Genomic DNA, 22,761 nt, shown 5'->3' on the forward strand with positions numbered 1-22,761 from the left:
AAATTCAATAAAATACTGGTAGACTGAGTCCAAGAACATATCAGAAAAATCATCTACCATGATCAAGTCAACTTCATCCCAAAGATACAGGGATGGTTCAACATATGAAAATCTGTCAATATAAACAAAATGGAAAAAAAAAGATCATCTCATTAGATACTGAAAAAGCCTTCGACAAAATACAACATCTCTTCATGATAAAGTTCTTGGAGAGAGCCGGGATATAAGGAACATTACCTAAACACAATAAAGGCAATATACAGCAAACCAACAGCCAACATCAAACTAAATGGAGAGAAACTCAAAGCAATCCCACTGATATCAGGAACAAGACAAGCTTGTTCACTCTATTCATATCTATTCAATATAGTACTTAACAAAAGACAACAAAAGGAGATCACAGGGATACAAACTGAAAAAGAAGAAGTCAAACTCTCACTATTTGCTGATGATATGATACTTTACATAAGCAACCCCAAAAATTCTACCTAGGAGCTTTTACAACTCATAAACCCCTTCAATAATGTAGCAGGATACAAAATTAATTCGAAAAAATCAATAGCCCTCCTTTAACCAGATGATAAAAGGGCTGAGAAAGAAATCAGAGAAACATAGCCCTTCACAATTGCCACAAATAACATAAAATATCTAGGAGTAACTCTAACCAATAAGTAGAAGACTTGTATGACAAGAACTTTAAATCTTTGAAGAAAGAAACTGAGGAAGACACTAGAAAATGGAGAGATCTCCCATGCTCTTGGGTAGGTAGAATTAACATAGTAAAAATGACAATCTTATCAAAAGCAATCTATAGATTTAATGCAATGCCCATCAAAGTCCCAACAAAATTCTTCACAGATCTCAAAATAACAATACTCAACTTCATATGGGAAAGCAAAAAACCCAGGATAGCCAAAACAATCCTGCACAATAAAGGAACTTCTGGAGGCACCATAATCCCTGACTTCAAACTCTACTACAGAGCTACAGTACTGAAAACAACCTGGTATTGGCATATTTTCTGTTCTGTTCCTGGAACAGACAGGAGGACCAATGGAACTGAATTGAAGACCTGGATATCAATCCACACACCTTCAAACACCTGATTTTTGACAAAGAAGCAAAAAATATAAAATGGAAAAAAGAAAGCATATTCAACAAACAGTGCTGGCATAACTGGATATTAACATGTAGAAGAATAAAAATAAATCTGTATCTATTGCCATGCACAAAACTGAAGACCAGATATATCAAAGACCTCGACATAAAACCAACCACACTGAACCTCATAGAAGAGAAAGTGGGAAGTACACTTGAACACATTGGCACAGGAAACCACTTCCTAAATATAACCCCAGTAGCACAGACACTGAGAGAAACAATTAATAGATGGGACCTCCTGAAACTAAGAAGCTTCTGTAAAGCAAAGAACACAGTTAGCAGCCTACAGAATGGGAAATGTCTTCACCAACGCCACATCAGAGGACTGATATCCAAAATATACAAAGAACTCTAGAAACTGAACATCAAAAGAACAAGTAATCCAAAATTTAAAAAAATGGGGTACAGACCTAAACAGAACTCTCAACAGAAAAATCTAAAATGACTGAAAAACACTTAAGGAAATGCTCAACATCTTTAGTCATCAGAGAAATGCAAATCAAAACAACTCTGAGATTCCATCTTACAATTAAATATTGATGACAACTTATGTTGGAGAGGTTGTGGGGAAAAGGGAACACTTCTGCATTGCTGGTGGGAACGCAAGGGGGTACAGCCCCTTTGAATATCAGTGTGGCGATTTCTCAGAAAATTAGGAAACAACCTTCCTCAAGACCCAGCAATACTACTTTTGAGTATATATCCAAAGGAAGCTCAATTGTGCCACAAGGACATGTGCTCAGCTATGTTCATAACAGCATTATTTGTCATAGTTAGAACCTGGAAACAACCTAAATGGCCCTCGACTGAAGAATGGATAAAGAAGATGTGGTACATTTACACAATGGAGTACTACACAGTGGAAAAAAATGACATCTTGAAATTTGCAGGTAAATGGGTGGATCTAGAAAACATCATATTGAGTGAGGTAACCCAGATCCAGAAAGACAAATATAATATGTATTCACTCAAAAGTGGCTTTTAAACATAAAGCAAAGTAAAACTAGCCTACAGAGAACCTAGACAACAAAGAGGACCCTAAGAGAGACATACATGGATCTAATGTACATGGAAAATAGGAAAAGACAAGATCTCCTGAGTAAATTGGGAGCATGCGAACCATGGGAGAGGGTAGAAAAGGAGGGGAAAGGAAGGGAAGGGAGTGAAGAAAAATATATAGCTCAGTAAAAACATTTTTTTTTTTTTTGGTTTTTCGAGACAGGGTTTCTCTGTGGCTTTGGAGCCTGTCCTGGAACTAGCTCTGTAGACCAGGCTGGTCTCGAACTCACAGAGATCCACCTGCCTCTGTCTCCCGAGTGCTGGGATTAAAGGCGTGTGCCACCATCACCCGGCTAGTAAAAACAATTTAAAAAACATTTTCTTTTATAAGAGTTGCCGTGGTCATGGCATCTCTTCACAGCAATAAAAACCCAAAGTAAGACAACTTCCAACTGTCTTCTGCCTGCCTCCAGCTCAGAGTTCTCTTTCCTTCTGTTCAGACCCTGGTCTTTGGTTTTCCTCCTCAGTTCTGGCTGAAGAATGGCCCAGGTTTTTTCCTATCCTCACAGCCCTGATAGCCTCCCTCACTTCTCCCACAGCTTCCGTTTTCCCGCCCACAAAACTCTCTGAGTTTCCCTGCAGTTCCGCACACTGAATGGAAATCAGACACCAGCCTCTGCTTTCCAAACCTGTTGCCTCCTGGAACCACAAAGATAGCAAATGAAGAATCTGAAAGTCCTCACTGTGGATCAGACTGTCAGAAGGGACAGGCTCACCTAGATGGAACAGGAAAAAAAAAATCAAGGAAGATTCTGCATTCTTGTCTTCGTTGAACTAGACACTGTTAATGTTTTTCAGGGCTCATCTCTTTGAATCAATAGTTCTTGATTTTCTGCTTTATTCCTTCATGCATGGCTCCAACTTTTGCAATGCAGTGGAGGCAGAAGGAGGGCTGGAAGGGAAAATCCAGAAGCGGTACAACTGCAGACTAGGATCCAGTGGTCAAGAAGGGTAGACGTGGCGAGGGGAAAGGCAGCGTGGTGGACAGGGCAGAGTGGGGCTTGGACTAGTGGCTTAGTTTCTAAGTCCCTGGCTTAGTTTCAACGCTACTCCCTCCACCCCATAGCTTTGAAAATAGGGACAGGGTTGGGCTGGAGGGTGGGGCGTAGCAGAAAAGGGGTGACCACTTCCTATTCTTCTAACTGCCACTCTCCCCCCACCCCAACATCTTAGCCAGCAAAGCTCTCTTCACCTCCAAGAATCAGCTTAATAGAATAAACCACTTAGGGCTAAGGCTCAGGGAGAGTCAAAGGCCCCACAATCTCCTTGCCTATTAAGCCTCTTAGAAGTTAGAAGGCTGCTAAAGAAAGTGATACTATGGCCTGGCTACTTAGAACACAGGACACAAGATCAGGGAGAGGGAGGCCAGTTGAAGGACTCGGGAACATCTATGGGTAACTGAAGGGGACAGTGGGGTGGATGCCGAGGGAGAGCAAGCTGCCAGAATGAGTGCTCCTACAGAGTCTTCCCATCAAAATTTGCGGGAACATTTCTACAATGTACAAATGGGTGAAATCTGGATAGGATAAAAGCAGTGTGACTCAGTCTTACGCTTAGTGTAAGCACTGAAATTAGAAAAGGCATAAAACAACCTGGGACAATCAGGCCTAGCTCCACCCCCACTCTAGCCCCCGCCCCCCATGGCTAGGCGGCTAGGTGATTGGCGCTTCCTAATCTTCCCAGGAGTCTCACTGAGTGGCTGCTGGTCAGCCAAAGGCCGACAACCAAACTGATTAAAAAGTTCTAAAAGGCTTACTGTCCTTCCCTCGTTAGTAGTTGAGTGTAGAATTCTAGTTTTTTTCCACTCAAGGTCTTTTGGGAAGTTCAAAGAGAGGGTCCTCCTTGCCCCAGTCCTCATGTGTCTGGAGTCCGGAAGGGGAGAGAACACTACACACCTTCCTTAGTTCAACTGGGACCCCCCCCCCCCCCCCCCCCCCCCCCGCTAGCAAAAGACAAGTCACCAACCAGGTGTGAGGGTCATGTCTTAAAACAGAATTTCCACGGTGGAGGCAAGGAAACTCAGAGTTCAATGTCATCCTAGGCTAGATGGAGAGCGTGGGGCCAGCCTGAGCTACACGAGAGACCGCAGCGGGCACTGCCATCCCCAATCCACACACAATGCTGTCGCCACAGGCAGCAACACATAAGAGCTTACCAAAATTCCCATCCCTGTCATGTGATGGAGAGTAAGGTGTGTGGGGGGGGGGGTTGAAGTTCAAGGTAACTGAGCTAACATTTATTGCAGGTTTACTTTATGCCAAATATCATTCCTACGTGTAGTGGCCTTTCAACTGTATTTTAACAAATAAAGATTGCTTGAAGATCTGAGAGTAAAACAGCCCCACTGCTCAGCCTTACCGACCAGGTTATGGTAACACACACCTTTAATCCCTGTAGCCATAATGGCATGCACATTTAATCCCAGTAGCCACACTAGTTGCCATAGAAATCAGGTGGTACAAATGTCTTTAATCTCAGTGCTGCATGCCTTTAATCCCAGCCCTAGAGAGGAGTATAAAATGGGGGGGGGGGGCAGCTCTCTGAGACAGTCTCATTCTGAGATTCCAGGAGGCAGGATCGCCATTTCAGACTGAGGTCGAGGTAAGAGCCAGTGGTTGGCTGTTTTGCTCTTCAGATCTTCAGGTTGAACCCCAATTTCTGACCCTGAGTTTTTATTAATCATGCTTCACCTATGAGTTTGTTTTTATTTTATATTAACTTACTATAACAGCCCTGAGCGACTGTTGGTCCCCTTCACCTTGAGGATTGGGGAGCCAGGAAGAGCACCCTCCACAGTTCAGAGCTGGCTCTTGGAGCAGCGGATCTACAAAGGGCTATCATAGCTCCGAGGCAGACACTACAGTGCAAACGGTGTCAGGAGTTAGGTGACTCTAACCACCCCCATCCCATCCCCAGCACATCTGACAAGCCTTGCTTTTTAGATCATAACTAATAATCTTCAGGCTGTGCAGTAATACCAAAAACAGACACAAATAAGACATGGCACCTACGGCGAGCAACTCACAGCGCAGTAAGGATGGCAAGGGCTGTGCGTGGCCCAAAACAGGCTATATGTAAGGACCACCACCCTACCAAGACCCTTACAATCTCTTCAAGTACAAAGCCGGACACATCAAAGGGCTGCCAGCTGCCTCAAGCACACAGTGAGCAGCTTCGCACTTTTATTTTATTTGTTTATTTTTATTTACTTAGGATCCTGGGGATTGATCCCAGGGTCTCATGCATGCTAAGCAAGCACTTCACTACTGAGCTGGGCCCTCACAGTCCTCTTAGCCTACTGCCTCTTATGCCTGACCCACGGGCCTCCTTCTTCCCAGGGTTTCTTCCTCCCCGTTGACTCCAAAGTCAGAGGGGCTGGGTTCAAATCCCATTTCTAGTGCTTCTCTTGCGGGGGGAGGGGGGGTTGCTTAAGCACTCCATGCCTCAATTTCCCCACTTGTGAGTGGATATCACCACTACCCATCTCGGGGATTTTATGAGTGTTAAGTTATTACAGGGAAATAGTGAATTTGTACCAGGACAGCACTCCAACTAGTGATTAACACACAGAATGTGCTCAAAAGGAGTGAGCCACTGTTAGAAAGAACACTATGTCCCTGCCATTCTGCCCACAGCCGTTTCACTTGCAATAAAAAAATACTGGATTTAAACGCATCTGCTGCGGTTAGTTTAAGGGGTAGGAAGTCTCTGGGACTAAATAGAAGGAGAACAGTTCCCCTGGGAACTAGGAGGAATAACCCTGGAACTTGTTAATTAAGATCTTGTTAATGAATCTGCTTGTTAATGGTCTATTAAATAATCGCACAATGAAGTTTACCTCAGGAGTCAAGTCTCTTCCAAACGCTTGCTCTTTCCATCCCTTCCTGTCCAGCTCTGAGTCAGGCCCTTCCCGGTCCTTCCCAATTCAATACAACCCTCTTGGTAAGGTCACACTGCCCCGTTCGTCAAGGCTGTTACAGCCTAAGCAAGGGCAGAAAACCTTCATCTCCATTCTGCCCATCATTCCTTAAGCTGAGGCGCCACGCTTCTGAGCTAAACTTGCCCCCACAGAATAGGAAGAGAACATAAAAGCTCCCGAGAACTTTGCCAAGAAGCAAGGCAAAGGGTGAATTCCTTTGGTGATCTGGTGAAATGCAATTTCAGCAGAGACGTCATGCTTTTGTGTAGGCAGTGGCCTGCAAACCTGCCTGCAGAGACAGTCTACAGAGCATTGGCAACTTTTGCTCCAAACTACTAAGTAACACCACACACAAACTTCAGGGATGGCCTCCCTACTGAAGTCCAGCTTCAAGGCTGGAGTGTGAGACAGGTTCCCTTGTGGCTGGACACTCGGCTACTTCATTAACTATTTGGGCTGCCTACAGCCACCTAGCATTTTAGACATAGACTCTTTTGTTTGCTTGGTTGGTTTTTGTTTTTTTGAGACAGGGTTTCTCTGTGTAGCTTTGGAGCCTGTCCTGGAACTTGCTTTGTAGACCAGGCTGGTCTCGAACTCAGAGATCCACCTGCTTCTGCCTTCCAAGTGCTGGGATTTAAAGGTGTGCGCCACCACCTGGCTTAGACACAGACTCTTGAAAGGCTGTGTGCATGTGGTGGGGGCTGGTTTTAGATTAGAGAAGGCACCCTGTTGCCTTTTCAGGCTCAGAGACCCCGCACACAACAAGGGTCATTCACCGGTCTCACTATTTCACAGACGAGAAGATGAGGTTCAGAGAGACAAAAGCTGCACAGCTTGCTGAAGTCACCTTTACCTTCCAGCCACCCCTTCCCATAAACAATTGTGCCAAAGGGCACCCAGCCCCATGCTGGCCCCCCTGTGGGTCCTTTTCTCTGAGTCAAATGGGACAGCTATCGTGTGAGCTGGTGGTCTCCGCAGAATTCAGCAGGGTTTATGCGGTCATTTGTTAACTACACCCAGTCTCTATGGAGCCAGGCGCTACATGAGGACACACACTGGACGGAGCGACACCAGGACGCAGGGACGCAGATGTGGCTTTATGACAGAGGGATAGCTCAACAAATAATTATATGGAATTGTGATGTTTAAAGGGGGGGACTATTTTGAGAGGAAGCCCCACCCCCAAATCTAGAAGCAAACTTGACAAGCGTATTCCTCGCCCACAGGTATCTGTGGCTCCTAAACTTCAGGCTGATCCCTGCTCGTGTTCCATTTAACCTTCACCCTCAGGCAGTTTCGCCCAAGGGGTTCCAGCAAGAAAGCAAAGAGCCAGACGGTGGAGACTGATTCCTCTAACCCTCCGAGCATGAGCATTACTTCTGTACAAATAAGCATTCGAAGGCTCCAGGGCTGGAGAAGAGGGCAGGAGGCTGACCAAAACCCAAGCAAAAGCAAAACAGCCGTGAGCACAGTAACCCTCTGCAGCTCCTTCTGGCAGCGCTGCAGCAACCAGCAGATAGCTGTTGGCTGGAGCCCAAGGAGCATCAAGGCATGCCGGACTCCCGCACATCTGGCTAAGCACCTCATGCCCCTCTGCTGGGCCACCTCCTAATGACAATATTGGACCAAGAAGGGGAGGTCTGAGCACACGCAGTCAGCTGATCAGCAATAAGAGAGGCAAAGGGGAAACGACTGGAAGAGGGACCAAGGCAGAATTGGGGATGGCGCAGCCAGAGACAGCTGGACAAACGGTCCCCAAGACAGGAGGCTAAAAAAGGTACTGTTGGTCCCCAGAGCCTTCATCTTCATTCTAACCTCCCAGAATTCCTGGGTAGAATACAGCCTACCCATTCTGGCTGGATCTAGCTCGCCTCCCTTTAAGACCAAACTCCTTTGTAAAAACCTTCCCATCCATCTTTCACAGAAATCCCTTGGAGAGGCTCCTTCTGAACTCACAATGGTTCAAAAACTCAGAAGAGCATGTCCAGCGTGGGCCCTGGGAATCTGCATTATGGGGGACAGTCCTGACCCCTCTCTTCCTTCTTTCTCCCACCACCACAAGTGAAATGAAGGAGCAGCCTCGATAGCACATTTGTGAACCCCAGACATAGGGCTGGCTCCCTGTCCTGACATCCATAAGCTCACGACACCTGTTCACTTTTTCCTACAACCACATCCTCCCTGTTCACCTTGTCCACGAGGCCCTCAAGAAGAGGAAGTATGACCAAGTTCTCTGACTCCCCTATACAGCACTGGGCAAAACGCTCTGCACGCAGAAGCGCCTGCGGAAATGCTTTGGATGGAGAGAGATGATGAAGATAAGAAGCAGGGAAAACCACAGCGGGGCTGGTGGAGGCCCCGTTGCTCTTCGTGTGCCTGTGTGTGCCAAGCCGGGACAACAGTTTGCTTTGCTCTCTTTTTCACTCCTTCAATGCTTGGCACTAACCTTCCCTGTGAAAGACTGAGCAATGCTCCTCCCATTGGAAGTTTTGCCAGGAGATGGTTCCAGGATTCCAGGTGATTAGTGAAGGTCAATCGGGCAAGCGCTCTAAGTCTGAGACCTAGCACATCTCTGTGGAGGACCGAGTGTAGACCTGGCTATGAACTTCAGTAAAAAGGCAAAGACCCCTATCTACCTGACTAATGTCACCGGGGTAAGCCTTCCTTCTCTGCAAATAATTGCTTAATCTTCATTCTGTGCCAAGCTTGGTTCTGGGTTCTGCTGGGTCTTCTGGTATTAAGATACATGTCACCAAATACTATTTTATAGTGTTATCCTTGGAAAGCTATTTTTTGTTTGGTTTTGAGGGGGTTTTTTTTGTTTTTATTTATTTATTTATTTATTTATTTATTTATTTGGTTTTTCGAGACAGGGTTTCTCTGTGGTTTTGGAGCCTGTCCTGGAACTAGCTCTTGTAGACCAGGCTGGTCTCGAACTCACAGAGATCTGCCTGCCTCTGCCTCCCAAGTGCTGGGATTAAAGGCGTGAGCCACCAACGCCCGGCTGTTTGTTTGTTTGTTTGTTTTGAGACAGAGTCTTGCTGTAGCTTTGGCCAGTCTAGGGCTCTCTATGTAGAACCAGGCTGGTCTCAAACTCATGAAGACCTCTGCTCTGCCTCTTGCCTCCAGAACCTGCCTCTTGCCTCCAGAGTGCTGAAATTTAAGGTGTGCGTCACCATACCTAGCTTATAAAGCTACTTTAAAAGCAGCGATCTCTCTGATGCTGGACCTCAGAATAATCTAAGCACCAAATGGATACTGTTGAGAAGACCAGAATAAGGTGGCTATCGGAGGTCACATCTCAGATCGGTCACATCTCAGATCCTAGCACAGAGAAACGGTATTCTCAATTTATCTCAGGCAATCCATGCCGGCTCTGGAATTCTTTCTTTCATTCTCGGATGCAATATTCCATCCAAAAGAAGCAAACTGTTATACCGAGCTGCTTTGACTAAGTAACGGCCTGATTTTCAGATAGCAGCTTGAAAGTGGCCTGCTTCGGAGAGACTCCCGAATCTCAGCCGAGATCAGACACTCCTACTTCTAATCCCATGGTGGCTTGACTTCTCCAGCACTAACACTTTTCCCAGCCCCCTCAGAGGCTAACTGCACTTTAAGCTCCAGGAAAGGACAAGATATGATCATTCTGCTCACCATTCCCTCCCCAGCACAGATGCCTGGGAAGAATGCAAATGCCTGGGAAATCTGGCTGAACGATGAAATAGATCAATGGATGTACTCCACTTTCTACTGGCGATGTGTCCCGCCATCGTGGTGTTTTCCACCACCACCACCACCAACAACAACAAACAGTCACGAGGAAGAAGCCCTGTGGCCCCCCCTCCCCTCGCCCCGTGCAGTGCCAATATCTCACAGTGATAAAACCGTGCTTCCTAGGACCACCTCAGTGCAGAGATCATGACCAATGCAATGCTCCAAAAGTCAACAGAATGTCACCAAAAGCCCCAGAGAGCTTGCCAGCCGTGGATGAGTCACAATGCCAGCTGTCACAGGACTCACAGGTCTCCTTCAAGTGACTCAGCTTCTCCTGGTCAGAGCTCTTCTCCTGAACAGGTGCTGCGGTCACAGTAGCAAGCACACTCATAGTCAGGGATAACAGTAAAAGGCTGTCCATACCACAAGGGGACGTGAGAAAGAAGCCGTGTTTGCATGCCTGTGGGCAGTAAAGGGTTAACCCCTCACACGTCTAGGTTCCCACCCCCACCCCACCCTGTAAATCAACCTTGACTGCTGCTGGGGTGAATGAAGCCCCACCAGGTTGGCCTGTCAGGAAGGAAGCTCATGCGTCCAGACTTCTGTTGTTCTAAGGATTTTTTTTTTAACTGTTCAGGAAGGAAGCCAAAGCCTAGGCCCTAACTGCAGCCCTGCTGATTCCTTCCCCCCAGCAAGTACGGCTGCCTTCACCTCTGAAGCCACTTAGACTCCCCTTTCTCCCTTTCTGACGAACATTCTGGCACTTTGCCGCTCCTTCAAAACTGAAAGTGAGCGGTTGTGGCGGTGGAGCTGTGATTCCAGCTCAGAGGAGGCTGAGGCAGGAGGGTCGTTACAAGTGGCAGGGCAGCCTAGGCTACATAGTAAGTTCCAGAAGAGTCTGTGTAGCATGGTGAGTTTAAAACTAGTCTGGGCTACAGAGTGAACCAAAACTCAAATACCAAATATGTAAAATCAAGACTGCTCACTGTTTCCCTTCTCGCCAGGCACACACTTCTATGTCTGTGTGTGGAGAGGAACCAGTGACAGGGGGGTAGCAGAACTTGGTGGTCCTTGATCTGTGGAGGTTCTGTGGCCCCCAGGAGGGAGTGAACTGCTTGCTTCCTTAAAGGGAGTCAGGAAGAAGCTTGCAGAGACCGCTGGCCATCGGCCTCTGATGGCTGTCACTGATGCATGCCCATGTGAGCAGGAGACCTTCCAAATATGAACTACTCTCCTCAACCACAGCCATGATGTGCACAAGGCCCTCGGGTAGAGAGATGGTCTTGTCCTTTCCCCGCAGACCTGCAGAGTCATTCTCTGGTATTCCCTAGCCCCATGGGGCTTGCTTTTGACAAAGAGAAAAGCATTGACTTTATTTGTGGCCCTGAGTAATGGCCAGCCAGCCCTCTTTTACTCCCCAGAGAATGAATACAGGCACTACATGCATAGGAGGCCTGTTCCCCCTCCCGCCTAGCGCTGCCCTCCCTCCCCCTGCTAATCCCGCCCTGGCAGCCCCCCTACCGCAGAGCTGTGGCTGTATTTCTCTCCTGACCTGCAAGGCCCCTCCAAGCCCCATCCTAAGCCTCCCCCAAGCACAAACGATCCATCATGCTGTGGGACTGTGACACACACAGATGGGGGAAGGTTCACAGATTTGTCTCACATAGACAAGAGGTGAAAGTGTCTGCCTAACTTTAAAAAAAAAAAAAAATCTCAGGACATACTAAAACCCCGGAACTTTAAATTCTAACACAAGTTAAAAACCACTATTGCAAGTCTCATTAGGCATGTTCCAAACTCCGTCACTCACAGATTCTAATTTGCGATTTATTTCCAATACTATCTGGTGATACAAAAATCTGGAGTAAGAAAAACAGCATGAGGTTGAGGTCCTTTGACCTGAGCCACTGCCTGCATCTCTAACCTAGCCAAGTCCCTTCTGGACCTGGAGACCCAGTGTCTCTGACTCTAATATTAACTTGCTTGTGAAAAACCCCTGGGTTAATCTTGGTGGCTGGGTAATAATAAAGGGAGGTGAAGCAGCTGGCCATCACAGAGAAAGGCTCACCAACCTCTCCCCCCCCCCCTTTGTGCAGTGCCATAAGGCTTGAGTGGGTGACAGAGGGTCCTCTGCACATGCCCGACGTTAATGACCCTGTGCTCGCTGCATCCGGATTTCTAGCAAGGAAGAATAATCCACCACGTTGTCCTGGGAATGTTAACCATCATTACTTATTGAACACTTAATGCTTAGCTATGTCGTTAGGATTGTTTGGCCTTTCACAGTGACTTTGTTAGTTTGTGTAATTCCCAATTAGCAGGTGGGAATACTAAGGCCTGGCCAGGTTAAGTCATTGAGGGTCATGACTCGGTTCTGGAGACTGCGTTCACCCACTGCTGTATCCTATCGCCTCCTCACCTGCGATGTGAAACACTTGCAAGTTGAAGCTCAAAGGGTCCACACAGCTTTTATCCCTCTAACAGGTATTTACTATGCTAGGCTGCTCTGGCTTGATTTAAATCAAACTCCAGAAAAGCAAGATCGAATGGGAGTAATATAGGATTAGCTGGCACCTAAATGGGAATCATATACCTGAAAATAAAGCGAAGGCCTTCCCAGGGCTGCGCCTGCCGCCCCCCCCAACACACCACACACCCACCCCCACCCCACCCCCTACCCCCCCGCCCCCCCACCCCCCGCCCAGAGCTCTGTCCCTGCTGCTCTGAGACAGATGCAAAGCCACAAAGGGAGACAATGCTTATGAGGTGAGCCACATGAGGCTCACTGAGCATGTTTTCCCCTGATACGGTGTGGCAAGGCCCCCCCCCCCCACATCCCCCACAGTTCCGGACTGACCTTGGAATATCTGAATTGTTCTATGTGCCTACATAGCTCCCATATTGCAGAACTAACTTCCAACTTCAACCAGGATCTATACAGAAACGTGGCTTTAAATAGACACCTAGAGGAGGTTAAGAACGTAGGGTTTGGGACTCCACCATAGGGGTAATATTGTGGAAACACACGAGGAGCGGGGAAGAGACTCTATCTTTAAAGTTCCTAGAAGGTTAGGAGAGAAAAAGTAAATTTCAGTTACTTTTAGTTATGGGAGTGTTTAACTACCCCACATCATCAGTAAAATGAGTCTGTATCTGAGGAAAAGATTTCAGAAATCTCCCCACTTTTGGGATCATCAAACTCAAGGCCTAAGGCCTCCTGTCTTGGCTTGAGCCTCCACGCTTTAGGAATTAGCTTAGTCCCACAGCACATAAGTAGCCTACCGATGGAAAAGTCTAGATCATAACCACCATCCAGATATCTGACCCTAGTCTAGAACTTACTCAGCCCTTTAATCTGCCTGGCACCAATGCCCCCCCCCCACACACACCCCTTTCTTAACATCAAAGCCAAAATATAACTAAGATTTAAAAAATTAAGTTTAATCCTTTGGGTAGGGCTGGAATGGGATAAATTCCTGCTGTTTACCTACCAGGCTTATCCATCCCAGGCCTTAACCTGGAAAAGGTATAATAAAGTTATTTATTTATTATTTTGTTTGGTTTTTGTTTGGTTTTGAGACAAAGTCTCTCTACATAGACCAGGCTGGCCTTGAACTCACAGAGATCTGCCTGCTTCTGTCTCTTGAGGGCAAGGATTAAAGGCATGAGCCACTTTGCGGGGCATAAAGTTCTTTTTTTTTTTTTTTGCAGAAAATTCTTCTCTTTCCTCCAAAGAAAGAGATATTTAGCAATCCCCCACCTGGAGCACACACTTTGAAGATAAAAACACATTCTGCTCAGTCACAAATGCACAATTGAAGTGACACTTTTGAAATTTGTAAGGCATGTTGGCGGCTGAATAGCAATACATTATCCTTGAGTTTGCAGCTGATCTTTAGGAGGGATAAAACTGGTGCAGAGAAATATTGCTAACGTGTGGGAAAATCCAACTCCAAAAATTGTTATTTTGGTGTTGAAATCGTGTGGGTTTTACGATGACATGTATCATAACCTCAAATCTCAAGTATTTAGAAAGAATAATTTCAAAGTGTGGTCTGATATTTATTAACCAGAAGCTTTATGGGTTAAAACCGAGGGAAAAAACCATTAAGAATTTCAACTCGATTAAAGGCATTGTCACTTTAAATCCGGAGTACTTGCAAAGGCTACCCTTTATCTTGTGCTAATACTCATTAACCAGATGGAGGTAGCTAATAAGGGTTAACAATAAGAAAAAGCAATATAAAGACATAATTTTATTTTTCAGTTCTCTCCTTCCTGCCTGAAGAGAACAGAGGGTGGGGAAGGAGAACAACTTTGGATTCAGTGTGAGGTTTTGTTTTGATTGCGCGGTTTGGTTTTGTTTTCAAACAACAAAAAAAGGGGCTACCAAATAATCAACCCGGGGCCGCTGACCGGAAGGCAGTTCCGGACAACTTCCCGTGGGAAGAGTTCCAGAAATTGCCCTGACTTTAACGAGTCCCGCTGTGCTGGCTGCGAGCCTCCCAGCGTCAGAGGCAACCACGGCTGCCTCGCCCGGATACCAGCAATCCTTTGCAGATTCACCAAGCCGGGGCTTGGGAAACACTCCCTGGAATATTTCGCAGATTTGAAAAGCAGGACGAAGGGGAAAATTCTTTTTGAAACTGAAAGGAGAAGCCTCAAATTCCTGCTGCCCAAAGGGAAAGCTGGGGCCACATGCGTGTGCACGAGCCCACCTCGGGTCCCCACGCCCTCGACCCCCCTCCTGGCTCAGAGCGCCGCCCAAGCCCTGGTCTCTCCGGCCCCCGCCCGCCCCACGGCCACCCCGCACGCGCGCGTGGAGTCCCAATCACTCCGGGACACCCGCTGCACCTCCCGCCCGGTCGCTTCTATTCCCCAAGTCTGTTGAGAGGAAGTGATTTCTTAGAGCGATGTGGGCGCGTGGGGACTTGGAGGGCGGGGAGTGGGGTGATGCGCGGACCTTCCCCGCGCCTCGGGGACCGCGCACCGACTTCTTACTAATGAGCGAAGGCAAAGTCGCCCGCGCCCCTGAAAGTATTTGCGGACCCGCCTGGGCGGCGGGCGCTGCCCACTAAGTAGCCCGGCCCGCGCGCGCGTCCCCGCGCCCTCCCCCACGGTCAATTACCAGCCACCCCGGTGCGGGCGGCAAGGCGCTGGCTGGCGGCCGCGAGGAAGCGGCAGCCCGGATCGCTTCTGCATGACAATTGACGTGAGGGAGGGCGCTCGGCTAGGAGGGAGGACGGCCCCAGGGTCCGCGTCTCACCATGGTGATGAGGCATTCCCGCCCGTGAGAGGCGACCGCGGGCGCGGACCGAGGAGAGCGGCCGCCAGAGCCAGCCCAGGCGCCGGGCGAGCCGCTCGCAGAGCAGAGCCAAGCCAGGCCAGATGGCTCTGCAGCCATCGGGGACCGCTCCCGTCCAGCCCGGCCCCACTTTAGCTGTGCAAACATTTCTTTATCCCAACAAGACAATTAAACCCAGCAGCATGAAAGGAGTATCCGTGGCTGTGTTGGGAGTGAACAACCACACACATCACAGGAGTTCTTGCCCCGCGGGAGAAGTGGTGGGAGGAAAACCCAAAGCAGCTGAGCGCATCAGGAGCCCAGATCTGGGTAGTCAGGACCCGAGCAGTTAAGATACAAGCAACCCTCTGACCCCTCTTTCTGGTCAGTGGCTGACCCTTCACACTGGTCATCTGCTCCAGCTGCAGTCCAGAGGTGGAGCCAGGGAACTAATTTTTCCCTGGCCACTCCAATCCCAGAAGCCTTGGAAAGTCTCCCTTTTATCTCACCCCTCTGACGTCAGCTAGCTTTCCAAGATGCCTTTGGCCTAGGTGGCCTAGGACAGAGGGTTTTCATTGACACATGCCTTTATAAAGACACATCTAGAGTGCAAAATACCATCTCCAACCAGGGCTTTGGGGACCTGGGCCCGACTTTTCAAATGTATCAAAGATGAGCATGAAGCAAAACAGACAAGAGTTTTTGGGCGATCTCAGGTTTCCTGCCTACCCATGAAAGTACCTGGCCACAGGAATGGTCCAAGCAGAGAGGACCAAGCAAAATCCTGATGGGCAGTGCCCAGTGGCCTTTCCTGGGGTGAGCCAGAAGGCAGGGCCAGTCACAGCTCCACAGTTCTGAGTTCTCTCATGCCTGGGGTAGGCATGAATGCTGACCAAGTCCAGTCTGGGATTAGATAAGGCTTGGTCAAAGATTGTTTGTCAGGCAGGAATCTGGGCAAAGCGGTGGCCTGAGGAAAGCCATGACCAGACCTAGAGTACACAGCGAGAGAGTAATAAACGCAGGGACTCTAGCACCCGGCAGCACGCGGAACTTACCTTCCCTTCTGCTGTAAAGTTTCCTTAATGACGAATGTTTATTTTAAAGGCCCTGGGAAACACATCTATAGACACTTCATAGGGAAGACACAACATGGGCCATTCGTAATTGGCCCATAAATTTTCGCGTCATTTCCCTGGACAAGGTGCCTTGGGGACTGGTTCAGGGAATGACAATAAACGGGAGTTACCTCAGTCCCCTTCCTGGGGAATTATGAATCCTCCACGAACAACGAACAGTGTCTCACAAAAACACTTCTCCCATTTTCCAGGGCAAGTAAGTCAGTCATGCAGAGAGAGCAAAGGCCTCCTTGTTCCACAAGGCCCAGCACCTACCTTGGCATCACCTGGGAAGCCAGGTGGGTAGACAGGTGAGCAAACCGGAATCATCCACTAGAAGAGAGGACACTTTACCCAAATAGCTATACTTGTGTCTTTTTTTTTTTCTAAGCACATTTAATCACAAAAGCAATCCTGCCTATCAGCACTCCAGTTAAGGGCTGAACACGTGTGCATTACACCATGTCTGCAGGCGTCTTTCTGAAAGGCATGTGGACGTATCTGCATATGGATGCAAAGCGTGAGCAGGAGGTGGCTGCCACAGTAAAAGCTGTCAGTGTTTCCATTATAAAACCATTCCCAACAACCTAAAACACAGTCAGAAAACTTCTACACCCAGTAAGGGACAAGCACACCCACGCTCGCCCCCACCCCACTTACCAACAAAGCTATAAAGGTTTTGAGGCTAAATTCTCCTTTAGGACTTTTACTATTTAATTAAAACTTAAAAAAAAATTCTATGAAAAAATACTTGTCTGATGAAAACTAAAAAAAAATTGAATTAACCATCTCAGAAATTAATTCTAAATTTTAATAACTGACAAGCCAAAAATATACATGGCTCAATTTGGCAATGTGAGCACACGCGTGGCATCGTGTGGCTATGCTCTTCGGAGCTGTCTGCTCTCTTCCGCCTCCCACCCCCACCACTGCCCCATCTGCCCCTGGGCTCGCTCTCCCCCTTTGGAAGCAGTCTTGTATACTGTCATTCGATTATCTGAAAAATATTACTTATTTCAAAACGGTTCTGTAGGGAGGACCCGAAAGGCATCTAGTGGGGATAATCAGGCCTTCTAACGGCCCTTAAATATGGTATTTACATAAAACAGATCATAAATATTCTGACACACGTCGGTGTGTGTGACAGGAGCCAAGAAAGCCGCTACCCACTTTGTTGTGGTGCTCTTCTCGCCTTCCTTGAAGAAAATGTCTCTCCTCTCCTTCCTTCCAAACACTCAGAATCAAGAGCCTAGGTGTGGTCCGGTCCAACCCCTGCAAAGACAGCTATCCCACCTAAGGCAAGGAAAGGGAAGGGAGCACAAACCCAGGGCCACCACTGGGGAACAGTCTCCTCTTCACTTGGTGCCTTTGTTTCTGGTTAAAGACTAGCCGTAAATGCGACCCTAATAATCTGAGTGTGTGCAGGACTCTGGACTCCCCACCTTCCCACCAGCTTGCTGCCTGTGTACGAGAAAAAGAACGCAAAGCACTCTATAAAGGAAGGATATTTTAAACAAAAGGAAAGAGGATTCCAATTCCTATGACAACTTGAAATAAAGAAGTTTCCCCATCCTTCTGATCAGAATCCCATTAATTTCAAGGTCAGAATTCCATTTCACTTTGGGAGACAGACTCATTTAATTTTTCTCCACCCAGGCGTATTCCTGTGTGAGGGATCCATCTCCACGGGGGATGGCACCACCATACAATGCAAACCAGGCAAACAGAAGAGTTATGGCTTTGACACTCAGAGGGGAATGGATAGCCACATCTATGGGTTCTGACTTGACTAACAAGCTTCCTCCTGCTCTGGGAGTCTGACACCGGTTTGGGCTAAAATGATAACAAAATAGAGACAAGCTGGGCGCATGGGGCAAGAAGAAAGACGTCCTGACCTCCAGATGGGTACCACATATTGGTTTGGAGAGGATTTCATTTTCAACTTGTACTTGGAGGGAAAAGTGGGGAAGAACTGGTCACACCCTAACTCAACACAGCTTTAACAGGGACCGGGAGGAGTCCTGTTGCCAGGAGCCTTCTCCACTCCACAAATGAAAACTGAAACAAACTAGAAAACCAAGCCAACACAAGGCCACGCACCTGTCTGGCAGGTGCACCCAGGGGGCAGGATCACAGCACACAGTAGTCAACAGAAAGTGAAAAGGTGGCCAGCCAGAGCGCCAGGGCTTCGCGTGGCAGTTCTGCTGACACGTAGCCACAGCTTTCTCCCTGAAGTGGGGAGGTCTGTGGCTAACAGACACTGACATAAAAAGACACACTCTCAACATATTTCAAAACCAAAGAGCGATGGATTTACAAGGCAGGTTGATTTTATGGTGACTTTTATTGAAAAGGTACGCTGGGTGGAGGCAGATGCCTTTTAGCACAGGAAAGTTAACACAGTGCCTAATTCAAGGAGACAGCCTGAGGAAGCAGGGCCGACAGGGGAGAAAGCAGCAATGTCTCTATTACTCTCCTCGGCATCATAAAGAGAAGAGAAAAAAAAATGGTGCTCGTGTTGGTGGTTATAGAGAGGACAGAAGCAGAAAGAAAAAAAAGAAAAAAAAACAGAGGAAAGGGGAGGCAAACCTCAGATGTAGTTTTCTTAAGAAAATAAATAAAACACAGCAAATCTTAGAACAAAAGGTTGGATGGAAAAACACCCTCAGTTCATAAATTCTCACCAGGCTTAAAGAAAACTGTTCTGTCTACCCACAGCCCCAAAGCTTCAAAACACAATTATTTTTTGATTATATCGGAGCAGAAGATTGCAGGGTTCTTCCCTTCTAGTCCTACAAGTTCCCTAGAAAGGTTAAAGTTCCAGTGATTAGTGAATGTAGCCAGAACCTACCGAGGCATGGGAGAACATGAGAAAAGCCATTTCATAAGCAGAAATTAGTAACAGTTGTGAACATCAACCATGGGACACTCACACAGCAATGTCTATTCCTAAAAGCTAGCCCCAGGCTAAGCATCCAGCAAACCTGTCAAATCCCAAGAGAAGTCAGCTTTGCGGCCCTGGGATCGCAAGGAAAACACAGCTGTTTGAAATGCTTTATGGTGACCGACGACACCTCTGTCCTTCTGTGAGAAATAACCTGATGCAGACAAGAGCTGAGAGTTGAGGAAATAAAATCACGTGGGGTCTGCTGGTTACGACACAGGGGAAACATGAAAAGAATAACGCTGTCGTCGGGGAACCACATGAAGAGAGCAGGGAGGCGGGATGGACCCGTTCCCTGGGGCCCCCAGTTCCCTAGGAACCTATGGATCTATGACACACTCTTCCCTCCACAGTCTCCAGAGAAGCCAGCCAGACCTGGAACTGAGACCAGCCTGCCTGTAGCTACCATTAGAAAACCTGAAGGAACTGGCTCACTGATCACTGAGGAGAGCTAAGTAAGCATTCGCCATCACAACTATCACAAGGGACACACTTGGCCTCTCCCAACACTAGGAGCATGTGCAAGGCTGCCAACCTGTTGAACACTTCTGCAAGGCAGGGCTTACTGGGGGTGGAGAGAGGGCTCCAACCAAAGTACTTACATCTGTCATTCCGATCCTCTGGGCTCGAGGATGTTTCCCGGTCCGAGATGAGGCCAGACACAGCAAAGATCTTCTTCCCAGTGTCATCAACCTTAAGTGAACCGGGGGAGCTGGATGGCAGCTGTGCCCCAAAGTCATATTCCTTGCCATCTGCATCTGAGAAGCGCAGGTGGGGAGACTCTGTGTCGTGGCAGTTCTTGAGTCTCTTGGCTGGCGTAAAGGCTGACTGATAGCTCTCCCGGTCCTCCGTGGAAGCGAAGGGACGGAATGCCCCCACACCACTGTGATTTAGCATACTGATTGGGGTGCAATCTAGATTTGGGGGAGCAAACTGAGGGTGTAGGTGTAGTAAAGAAGGGGGGAAATCACGATTGGCAAAAGTGCCCGGCACCCCACCTTGCCGATGGTACATAGAGGCAAAGGTGTAGGAGCCATTAGTGAAGGGAATATGAACGTCCTTGTCTACTGAGACAGGTACACCAAAGGGTCGGGGCTGCTGGCAAGGGATGGAGGCATCCCGGCTGGCCTCGGCAGTAGACGCCAAGACCATCAGCGCTGGGGATGCCAGAGGGTTGGGAAGATAGGATGAGTTCTCCATCTTGAAGGCTGCCCGGTGTAAGTCCATCGGAGTCTCTTTGGATGGCCGGTGTCACACAAGAAGCAGTCTTCCCTGGGAGGGAGGCCGACCCACACCTTGGATCAGGGCGAGGATTTTTACTGGGGAATCATGCCCTTCGAAGACCTGCAGAAACAGCAAAGAGGGAAAAAGAGGGGGGAGGAAAGTCAGGGGGAGGTAAAAAAAAAAAGGGAAACCCCAAGTGATTGAAACACCATCCTTCTGGCTTACAGATGCTCGGGCAAGAGACACCGCAGGCTTTAGGAGCCAGTGGGCAGCAGCAGCAGACCGTTTTCATTCAGGAAAATCAATAGACAACTTACTGTGATGTACGCGTAGCTGACTTTGGTCCCTACACGTTCCGGGTGAAATGCGCCTGAGCCCAGCAAAGAAAAAAAAATCATAAAACCTCCAAATACAATATTCCCTGAGCAAATGAGCTTTGGAAGGCCAAGCCACCCGGTAGATTAGGTGGGGGGGGGGTCTATATTTTAAAGGGCTTCCACCTGTGAACACCACTCAGGGCAGGCTTGAGAGACCAGGCTCTACATATATGACACCCCATACTAATATATTTCTTCATCCTTATACTGCAGATCCCTATGTCACACCCAGCTAGACCACGAGCATCTGTATGTATGCGCTGGTACAGACTGTAAGTGCGGCTAAGTCACATACACTGGCCAGTCCGTACACATACATCTTCATGTATCACCCGAGCCTGTCCCTAGAAACGAGTGCCATGTGGACACATAGCTGATATATGTTGTTTTTGATGCACAACCCCCTCTAACCACACAGGCCTCCTATTTCTTTCTTCTAAGAAGAAACACCATCATCAACAAAATGCCTGGCACCTGTGACGATTTCTGACAACGTAACTGGTGGCTTTGGCACATGCTCTCTTCCAGGGCAGCAAAAACTGGATTCATAATTCTGGTTACTAATGCAGCCATGCTTAAGGAAATTTGTAAACTGCCTTGGATTTACCATTAACATTTAGAGCAAAATGTTAACAAAATTTCTGACTTGTTTTGTTCAGTTTATTGGCCCAGGCAGAGTTGATGTCCAATAAAGGCCCTCCCAGAACAAACTGGATTTCAGAGAGACCTCTTCCAGCTTCCCTCATAAAATTAGGTTGTACCTTTTCATAGCCACTGATTCGGTTTCTAATATACTACACGGGGATCGAGGGAGAAGAACGGTATATCAAAAGGCAGGGTAATATCAGAATAGCAGGACTTCCTAGCTTCAGCTCTATATTCTCACTGGAAATGGAACAGAACTTAAAAGATCCGAGCTACCAATCCATTACATATTATAAATTGAGAGTCATGTCAAAAATAAAACTGGTTCCCTCCCTTTAAAAAGCCCACCTCTGTAGTGGAACATCTTTGGTACTCCCTCAAGTGGAAACCCTCAGTTAACTGCCGATGAACCCCCCGTTTAATGCAGTACTGGAAGAGTATTTCCTTCTTCCATCCTGTAGCAGACATGTCAATGACTGTTATTAATTGGGAAGATGAGTGGACACCATCAGACTGCTTCCTCATTTGGCATCTCTCCTTATAGACATCATTGCTAAATTACCAGATTATGTATCTCACATTAACGGATTTTTCCTCTCTTCCAAATTTTAAATAACTTTCCTGTCAAGTTATAGCAGGGTAGGGAATGGTCTGCCAAGGACAGCCAGTTAGCCTGACAAGTCTGGGATTCTGTTCTTGGCTGTTTTCAAGTCAGATTAATGGTCCCACAACATGGAGGCTCTGAAAATGGGTCGAGGGCTGTTCCAAGGGGGTCTACACAGCTCTTCATGACAGATAGGAGTAACTGTGTGTCTATCCAGCCACACACACAGTTCATCCAGGAGGCTGGCTAAGGGAAAGGACAGATGTAACACCCTAGGGGTGAGGGGAAGAACGTTTCTTCCCCAAAATAACTCCCCCCAAGGATTCACTTTCCTAGATCACCTCATTATGTTCAATGAGTTTCATAAATTAGCGATCTGGCAGCAGCACCGGACGCTCCAATAGAATGCGGTGAATCACTCAAACCTGTGAATTCATTTGAAAACTTCATTACACTGAAAATAAATCAACAATATTTTTCCAGGCCACATCTCCTCTGCTCCGCTGTGTGGGCGTTGGTCTCTGCAAGGGAGGAGGGGCACTTTTCCTTTTTCCTTTCTTTCTTTCCCCCTCCTCACATTAACAGTATGGATGAGGCTTCAGCAGACCACAGTCATTATGAAAATCTATAGTTAATACACTCCCAATGTCAAAATGTCATGGGTTTAAACACAGAACCCAAAATAAGAAAACTAACTGACCCTCTTAATTAAAAA

The 22,761-nt window shown here is 47.5% G+C and overlaps 1 protein-coding gene across 2 annotated transcripts in view; it reads right to left on the reverse strand.

Annotated features, from left to right (window-relative positions):
* Rnf220 (ring finger protein 220) overlaps positions 1-20,438 on the reverse strand; it is a 221,156-nt gene extending 200,718 nt beyond the window's left edge. For both annotated transcript variants that reach the window (XM_050131888.1, XM_050131887.1), the window contains exon 1: positions 19,799-20,438. In XM_050131888.1, the coding sequence (XP_049987845.1) occupies positions 19,799-20,423 (625 nt within the window). In that variant the 5' untranslated portion in view covers positions 20,424-20,438. The remainder of the gene's footprint in view (positions 1-19,798) is intronic.
* Between the last annotated feature and the right edge of the window lie 2,323 nt (positions 20,439-22,761).

The sequence above is a fragment of the Alexandromys fortis genome, unplaced genomic scaffold (genome assembly GCF_014885135.2).
Source record: "Alexandromys fortis isolate MF-2015 unplaced genomic scaffold, M_Fortis_MF-2015_v1.1 scaffold_302, whole genome shotgun sequence".
NCBI lineage: Eukaryota > Metazoa > Chordata > Mammalia > Rodentia > Cricetidae > Alexandromys > Alexandromys fortis.